The sequence below is a fragment of the Euprymna scolopes genome, chromosome 7, assembly GCF_053919585.1.
Source record: "Euprymna scolopes isolate OS-2025 chromosome 7, ASM5391958v1, whole genome shotgun sequence".
NCBI classification, from domain to species: Eukaryota; Metazoa; Mollusca; class Cephalopoda; order Sepiida; family Sepiolidae; genus Euprymna; species Euprymna scolopes.
Genome location: NC_136488.1, coordinates 40,395,960 through 40,405,244, shown reverse-complemented (window position 1 = coordinate 40,405,244; position 9,285 = coordinate 40,395,960). Strand labels below are relative to the sequence as shown.

The 9,285-nt window shown below is 37.2% G+C and overlaps 1 protein-coding gene across 3 annotated transcripts in view; it reads left to right on the top strand.

Moving 5' to 3' along the window:
• The window catches only part of LOC145279690 (putative glutathione-specific gamma-glutamylcyclotransferase 2), a 105,190-nt gene that overhangs the window by 9,535 nt on the left and 86,370 nt on the right, over positions 1–9,285 (top strand). For 2 of the 3 annotated variants that reach the window (XM_080130967.1, XM_080130968.1), the window contains exon 2: positions 6,239–6,648. In XM_080130967.1, coding sequence (XP_079987093.1) covers positions 6,514–6,648 — 135 coding nt within the window. In that variant the 5' untranslated portion in view covers positions 6,239–6,513. Of the gene's footprint in view, positions 1–796; positions 951–6,238; positions 6,649–9,285 lie in introns of those variants that run through there. The other variant, XM_080130969.1, reaches the window with a different exon arrangement.

Below are 9,285 nucleotides of genomic sequence, written 5' to 3'. Positions count from 1 at the left end.
AAAAAATTATTTATGAAAAAATAGATTACTAAGGTGCCATCAGCTAAAATCGAAACCAAGACTTGTGAAGAATTCTTGATAAAATTATTTTTTAAAAATAAATTATTAGAGCGTCATCAGTTATAATTGAAACTGAAACTAAAATGATGAAGAATTCTTGGTAAAATTATTTATTACAAGAAATGGAAGTATATAACAATTAAATGACCTGGATGTTAGCATCACCCAGAAAATAACCCACACGCTATAATATAAATATATAGATACTCAATTGATTTTAACTGTTCAAACCTACCTTAAAGGAGATTAGCTGACTGTAATATCGTGCATAATCATTGAATCTATGTAAGGGGGTCTTCGTTTCTAGGGCAATAGCTCTTGATATATCAAAGGTCTTTTATAGGTTTGGCATAAAGGTCTATTTTATTATATTGTGAGCTACAGAATATTTGGAAATGTCCGCTCAACCATCAAATCATTTTTCTTTGATAGTTTTTCAACAGTAGTCCTTGATAATCAACGCTGGCATATCTCAAGGATCCATTCTGAACCCAATCCTCTTCCTGGTCTTCATTAATGATCTCCTAAATCATATTCTAAGATCATTTGCCAACATTTATGCCAACAACACAGCAATATATGACAACAAATCGAAGAGCAACAATAACCTAGATTTTTTTGATTCTCTCTCTTCTGACCTTGATCACGTGCTACAATGAGGTGTGTGGGGAAGTGTCTTGTTACTTTAATGCATCCAAAATCAAGTTTTCTTTACACTATTAATGCTCTGATATTCACTTGATCCCAATTGAAATCAATGGCTCCCATCTTGAAGAAGCTCCTTGCTTTGGATCAGCTTCTGGAATTGACTTTCACTCCAGATCTGAAATAGAATCTGTTTCCAAGGTTGCTGGAAAAGGATTGGATCATTCTATTGCTCCATCCAGAAGGTATCTCATCTTTTTTTTTTCTTTTTTTTTTTTTTACATGGAGGTCACCACTTATCAAGGCCTGGAAGCCACTCGGGGATAAGGGTTATTGCGTGTACAGTAATCAATGAAATAGTATCATAGTAATCATTAGTATTGGATATTTGATATGGTGTCTTACTTAAGAGAGCAGTTTGTTAGGAATTTGTTTTTATGTTGGACTTGAAGACATCCAAGTTGTAGTCAGGTGGGAAACAGGCAAACGGAAGAGAGTTCCACAGTCATGCACTTCTAAGAAAGAAGCACTACTGATGGAATCTACGTTTTGATTTAGGCACAGATAAAGAGTGGGGAAAATTAATGACAGTAGTTTCAGCTAGATGGGTGTTTTTCATGAAAGATTGGCGAGGGGGGACCAGAGATTGAAGCTCAGACGAGCACTTGCCATGGAAATAATGATAAAACAAAAACAGGCTCGCAACGTCTATTTTGTGGGAGAGAGGTTGCAGGGAAGAGAAAAGGGCATCCCCCAACGAAGTTTATTTTGTACTCTGTCAAGGCAGGATAGGCTGCTTTTAGCAGCTCCTGCCCAGATGTGGCAGCAGTACTCCATCCTTGGACGTACTTGGCTTTTATACAGATAGAGAATTGCATCAGTAGTGAGATATCTTCTGGAGCAGTAGAAGGATCCCACCATTTTCCCAGCGTCCTTGGCAACAGACTTGATGTACGTGTTCCATTTCAGATCAGGAGTAAAGGTCAAACCCAGAAGCTTGTCAAAACATGGAGCTTCCCCTAGACAAGAGCCATCCATTTCAATTGATGCCAGATGGGGATCAGAACGTTGATGATGTAAAGATAGGAGCTTGGTTTTGGATGCATTAAAAGAAACCAGCCACCTCTTCCCCCACTGTACCACGCGCTCAGGATCAGAGGAGAGAGAATCAGAGAGAACTTTGTCATTTATGGCCTTTGATGTGTTGCCATAGATGGTCGTGTCATCAGCATAGATGTCAACGAATGATTTAAGTATATGTTTTGGGAGATCATTGATGTAGATCAGGAAGAGAGTTGGGCCCAGGATGGACCCCTGAGGGACTCCAGCATCAATACTGTGGGCCTCTGATTTCTGCCCATCAACCACTACTCTTATGAACCTATCGGAGAGAAATGATTTAATAATTGAGAAAACATTTCCAGTGATACCGTAGCTGGAAATCTTGTGAAGTAGGCCCTTATGCCATACCTTATCGAAGGACTTTGGTATGTCAAGAGTAATTGCCCTGGAATGGAAGCCTTTGTCAAGAGATTCACTAATCCTATGAGATATAACCGTTAGCACATCTGCTGTAGATCTTGTGGAGCAGAAACCATATTGCATGTCACTAAGAAGGTTGTTTCTGCTGAGGTGGTTGACTACTTCTTTATTTGATATGGATTCCAACAACTTACTCATGACACACAGGAGACTTATTGGTCTGTACTGAGAGGGAGATGACTTTTCGCCTGAATTCTTAAATACAGGGCATACTGATGAGGTTTTCCAGGGTGTTGGAAAGCACTTCTTTTTAAGGCAATGCTTTAACAGTTTTGTAAGTATGGGGGCAAGTTCTGGTTGGAGCTTTTTCAGCACTATAACTGGAATGCCGCCAAGGCCAGTTGCTTTACTGGAATCAAGGTTCTTGATTAGCTTACCGACCTCATGCACAGATATTTGTATGTTGCATAGCATGTTGTCTGTTATAGGAGGAAATACGGGGAGTTGATGGCCTTCGTTGCTTAGGGTAGAATTAGCTGCAAAGTTCTTGGCAAATAGTCTGGCCTTGTCTGATGCTGACGAGATGACCTCGGGTCCATTGATGATGGTTGGGATAGAAAGCACGCTTCTGTTCAGGATCCTGTTTGCTATTTGCCAAAACTGGTGGGAGCCAAGTTACTGCTCAGCTACTTTGGATATAACGGACTCAGCATATAGCTCTCTTGCATTTTTTATTACTCTTTTACAGTGGTTGCTGGCAGTCCTGAAAGCAGCTTTAGTCTCAGTACATTTATTACGTTGGTAGCTATGGAAAAAGTGATTTCTGTGCGCGATGGCAGCAGCACATTCTGGGGAGAACCATGGTTGGCTGTTAGGTTTTTTGGGGGGAATTTTTTAGATGGTATGAATCAGTCTATGGCTACAATTAACCATTCGGTCAGGTCTGATACTATAGAGGACACATCCTTTTTAAACATGGAAGAGGTAGATCAGATATGAATGTACGGAAGCTATCCCAGTCAGCTATAGAGTATCGATATACAGTACAGAGCGTCCTTTCCTGCCTTGACTAAATACAAAACTGACTTCAAAATCAAATGAATGATAACCTATTTCCTTTATTTCACATATGTTGCTAATTTTTCGCAATCATCATTTTCATGGTGAGTGCTCGGCTGAGATTCAATCTATGCCTTACCTGCAAAACATTCACAACAAAAACTCGTCTAGCTAGAACCACTCTCAATAGTTTAGATTTCTCTCTCTCTCTAAAACTAAACAAGACTTACTTCCAAGAACAAAGTTTCTGTAATCTAAAAAAAAAAAATGCCAGCACTCCCACAACATTCACGTTATTATCAGGCTGGTACAAAAATAATGTCGGTTTTGATGTTCAACTTCAAAAGATCATAACTCCTTTCATAATAAACTTTTTTAATCGAATAAGAACCATTAGAATCTACACATTTTTGCCAACGAGAAATAAGTTTATTTATCCAATTAGCATAGAAATCCGGTGTTCTGGAAGCGATGGAGTCATTGAAGGCCAATTTGGCATCATCTTGGCTTCTGAAGGATTTTTTGTGCAGGAATTTGTCAAAATGCTTGAAAAAGTGATAATCGGTGGGCGAGAAGTCTGGTGAATATGGGGGATGAGGCAGAGTCTCGTAGGCCAATTTGTTCAGCTTCTGCAGGGTCAGTTGAGCAACATGCAGGCAAGCATTGTCATGGAGGAGAATTGGTCCCTACATATTGACCAATCTCTATCATATACGTTGAAGCTTCTGGTAGATTTCGTTAATTGGTCTGCAGTACTTCTCTGCTGTAATCGTTTCACCCAGATTTAAGAAGCTGTGATGGATAAGACTGGCTGCAGACCATCAAACAGTCACCATAACCTTTTTTTGGTGCAGTTTCGGCTGCGGAAAGTGTTGTGGAGCTTCTCCAGCATCCAACCACTGTGTCGAACGTTGCTGGTTGTTGTAGAGGATCCACTTCTCATCACACGTCACAATCCGCTCGAGAAATGGTTCGTTTTTGTTGCACAGAAGGAGCATAGAAAACACCTCAAAATGACGATTTTTTTTTATCATTCAATTCATGTGGCACCCATTTATCCAACGTTTTTGACTTCCCTATTTGCTTTAAATGGCAAACAACTGTTGAGTGGTTGACCTCGAGTTCAACAGTAACTCATGTGTTTTTGTGAGGATTGGCTTCAATTAAGGCTTTCAAATGTTCGTTATCAACTGCAATCGGCCGGCCGCGACCGTCTTAATCTTCGAGGCTCTCCTCACCATTACAAAATTTCTTGAACGACTGTTGTGCCACACATTTGTTAGTAGTTCCTGACCCAAATGCATCATTGATATCACAAGTTGTTTTGGCAATTTTTAGGCCTAGTTTGAACTGGAACAAGAAAATCGTGCAGATTTGAATTTTGCCCATGCTGTCGAAAAGCCTGCAAAAAAATGAATAAAGAGATTGAGAACGGTAACGAATAATACGATTCAATAGTGTGAAAACAAAATGATATAACATGGCTATCCATGAAATCATTTAGAAATCATATATAAAAGTAACATGTGAGAAAACGATATCGTTTTTGCACCAAACTAATAGTACAATTTCTTGATGTTGGTGCGTTCTCTTTACTGCCAAACACTCAACTCATTCTCAACAATTCAATTTTCTTATTGCAGCCATTCCTCTCATATGCAAATTATATTTTGAAACCACATGCCCTCATGATTTTTAAAGATCATTTCAAATCATATGGAGCTTACATCTCTAGTGTGTCATATGCGGGCTGACTAAATTATCATGGCCAGACATAGCTAGCCTTTCATACATGCTCAGACACAGGTAGCCCTCGGTACGCAGCCAGACATGGCTAGCCCTCGGTACGCAGCCAGACATGGCTAGCCCTCGGTACACAGCCAGACATGGCTAGCCCTCGGTACACAACCAGACATGGCTAGCCCACAGTATGCAGACAGATATGGCTAACCCTTAATATGTGGCCAGGCACAGCTAGCTCTCCATATTCTTGACTTTCAAGCATAAAAATTTTTTGGAGTTCAACTCAAAGCACTTCTCCATAACACAATGATGCTATTATTCCAAATCTGACTCTAATCTGTATATAAAATTCCAAAGTCTGACTCCAATCGTAATCTTCTCCATAACATAACAATGCCAATTCTAAAAAAAGTCTGACTTTCAAATTGTATAAACAATTCTCCAAAACATGCTGATGCCAACTGTAAAATATCTGATTCTCATCTTATAATTGAAACTTGTTCGTAACATGATGATTCTAACTCTCAAATAGTTCAGCTCTCGACAAGGTCGCATCGACTTTACTTTTCTTGCCGAAATAGCTTGTAATCTAAAAAGAGATTGCAGCATTCCAACGACATGAACGTTATCGGCACAACTTCTTGACTTCAACATGTTCTCTTTGCTGATAAACACTCGACTCGTTCGTCTCTAAAATCCGTCCTTATTGCAGCCACTCCTCTCATATGCAAATTATATTTTTAAACCACAGTTTCTTTCCAAGAGTTTCCCGTTCGTGTAACAAAATACCACGGGGCTGCTTCCCAGCTGACTACAACAAGTCTAATATGAACAAATGATTGTTGAGTCGCACTCTTAAATAATCAAATTCTGCCTAATCACCTTCATCATTAGTAATCATTGCAGTGTTGTCTCACCATCCATCTGACAATTCGTTTACCTTTATCCTCGAGTGGCCTTTGGATCTTCATAAATAGTGACACGTTAGCAAAAAACAACAAAAAACTCCAATACGATCAGTATGTCATAATCTTTAAGAAATATAGTTTTTGAACTATTGCATAAAGACTTTTTGAAAAAAAAAATTTTTTAATTAGCGTAGCCGTAGTCTAATCTTCACATTTGTCGGGTCCTATTCTATGGAAGCACTATTTTAACTTTAATCTTTGGCTCATTTTAGTAATAAATATATTTTTGTTTATTATGTTATATTTTCACAGCAATAACTTATTTTTGTATTTTTATTCAGCGATAAGAAATCATCACCAAATCTTCACAGCGCGAAATCTGAGTCGGGAATACACGCACAAAAAGAGAGAGAAAAAAATTTTTAAAAAAACATTAAAAACAACAAAACAAAACAAAAACACAAACTGTTGACACATTTAAATATACGCGTGACAGCAACCACCCTGCTTGACAAAATCATACCCGGTTAACCATAAAGGAATAATAAACTAGGAGAAACCGATTCTCCCATTGATTTACTACATAGAATTGCCCACCTTTACGAAACACGCGGCTATGTGGGTTTTTGGTTACGGTTCATTAATATGGAAAGCGGACTTTCCTTACAAAAAAAAATTGGTCGGATATATCAAAGGCTACGTTCGGCGATTTTGGCAAGGCAGTGAAGACCATCGTGGAGTTCCGGAAAAGGTAAGATTATTTTATTTTTTTGTTCAGGTTTCAAATGAACAAAGGACACGTCAATTGTCACCTTGCTGAACTTGGGTAATTAAGTGTTGTTTTATGAAAGAATGAAATTATGGCCTTTTTTTTTTTTTTTTTTTTTTTTTTTTTACTTTAAGGTGGAAAAAAGAACTTTGAAAATAAGTTATGTCCCTTTAACAATGGTAAGGTAAAAAACGGTAAAGTAAAAAAAAAAAAAAAAAAAAAATGGAGGGGCGAAATTATAACCGAGTATTTTTTTTTTTTTTACCGATTGCTCTCAATCCCACCCCTCATTAAAAAAACAAAAACAAAAAACGTACAAGTGAACTTTAACTCGCCAGAAGTAAAATTCTGTTTTAATTTTAGGAAGTCTCAGCCTCAGTCTTTTCTATAAATTCTATTATGGCATATGTTCTTCAAAATTGTCTGATCTATTTATTGCTTCCTTAGCACGTTTGACTTATTGGTCTAGTGGTCTTCGTCAATTTACTGTTTTTATACCTCATTATAATATAGCGTCAATATTCCAGTAGCTTCTTTCCAAGAACTGCAGATTTGCGGTACTCTCTTCCTGCTGACTTTCTTGGCCTTTTTAAGACTTAGGTCAATAGATATCACCCGTCTTTTTGTGCCACATATTAATCTTGTGATAAACAAATTTTTACTAGAGTACTTAAATTTTTGTATGAAAAGAAAATGATCTTTAAAGCTATTCATACGTTTTACAACACGTTTTCTTTTCTTTTTATTTCAAACAGGAAATATTTATTTGAAATAAGTGTTTTTCAATAAGTCTCTAGTTATTTGTCTTCAAATGAGGTCAAATTTTTTGTTTTCTTCAACAAGATTAGACTCGTTTTATGATGTCACACTGGACATAGTATTGCATTGAATAATGGCGAAGGAGATGTGACTGACAGACATCCAATAAGTTTCTCTGTGATCGTTCCGTTGCTATCATCTATCCAGTATCAATCCTAAAGTATCAGGATGGTTGACTCCTGCCGGTTTGACTAAGATAGTTCTTCAAAATGGAACTGGGCGTTAGCCGTACCCCCCCCCCCTCCCCTAGTTTTAACAAATTGAGTTGCAGTGCCGGGATTGACAGTATATTTCACAATTCTTGATGCGATAAAAGAATCGAAGTAAGTAGCATCCTATATGAATGGATCTCCGGCTCTAAAAGCAAAGAGTGTTATGTCGTCAGGTTGATGATCATCACTTCTGTTTAGGTTGACCGGGTTAAGAATTGATGTAAACCTGACAGAAATAGACCTCATTTGACTACGTTATGAATGAAAGCAGACGATCAACACTGAATCTGAAGGAGAGGTGGGGGAGTGCAGAGCAAATTCGTTAACAGCTGTAACAGCATAGGTCTTGATGACATAAACCTCATTCCCAATGATGTTACGGGAATGGCGCTGAATTAAGCACCTCTGTGTGGTGCGGCAGCCGCTCTCAGAAAAATAACTCTGTGCTGGTTTCAACTGAATCAATTTCGCGAAACAAAATTGGTTCCATGCGTAATCTGAGGACAATTGATGCATGAGATCAGTCGAATTCTGAAGATAGCAGATGTTGTCCAAGTTGACAGAACAACTGTTGATGAGTCAAATAATTCGAATTATTTAAATTTGAATTTTCTGATTTTGTATGTGTGTGTTTCGTTGGTGAGTTCAATTTGGGTTTTCATGTGTGTTGTGAATTCGTCTATATTTTAATTGGGTTATTAAGTAAAGTGCGACGAAAAAACAATGTAGGCGTTAAAAATTCCAATATGTAATTGAAACCCTTTAATGTGTGCACTTAAATTATGGCTCCATTTAATTTCGTTTTTGGTATAGCAGAGAAATGAACGACTAATCTATTGGTTACTTTAAAATAATTTGTTTTTTTTAAATAGATTAAGTTTAATTAATCCGGGTATTCAAGGTACGAGAAAAGAATCCTGCTGAAGCGTGGATTGCGGAAACAAATGCCAGTAGCGCAGTATCAGTTGATGCGTTAATGCTTACGGTCATCCGTTATTATCGAAATCCACATGACACGCTTTTTCTTATTTTCCATAAATGAATTTCAGACCAAGGTATACAGTAATAGTAGCATGCAAGAAAAAAATCTAGTTTTTAAATTTTTCTCAAAATCTTTGATTACTAAAAATTAAGGATCAAATTAAAAGATTAGATAAAAAAAAGTTCCCGTTTAGAAGGGGTTTGGTTTCATAACATGAGAGTATTCTAATAAAAAATACTGCTCGGCACTATTTCAAAACGTCTTGTATACAACCATTAAATTAAATTTATTTTAACTTTTTACCAAAAGTGTGTGTAATATAAAAAAAAACCCTATTATTAGCATTGTTTGATTGACCAAGAGAGGTCATTTTTCAAGGTGGTTGCATCTTGGTTACTGATACATTATTGTATAAAAAATACTAGAGAAATACCCATCTCACGATAATATAATCCATTTCCAAACTAGACACTTTTGTGCCAATTTTATGTTTTCTTATGAAGATTAAAATCAATATATAGCGATACTAAACCTCATGCTTAGAATCCTTCTTACAATTTTGATTAAAATCTATGACATGAATCGTCTGTCCTAATTTTGATGAAA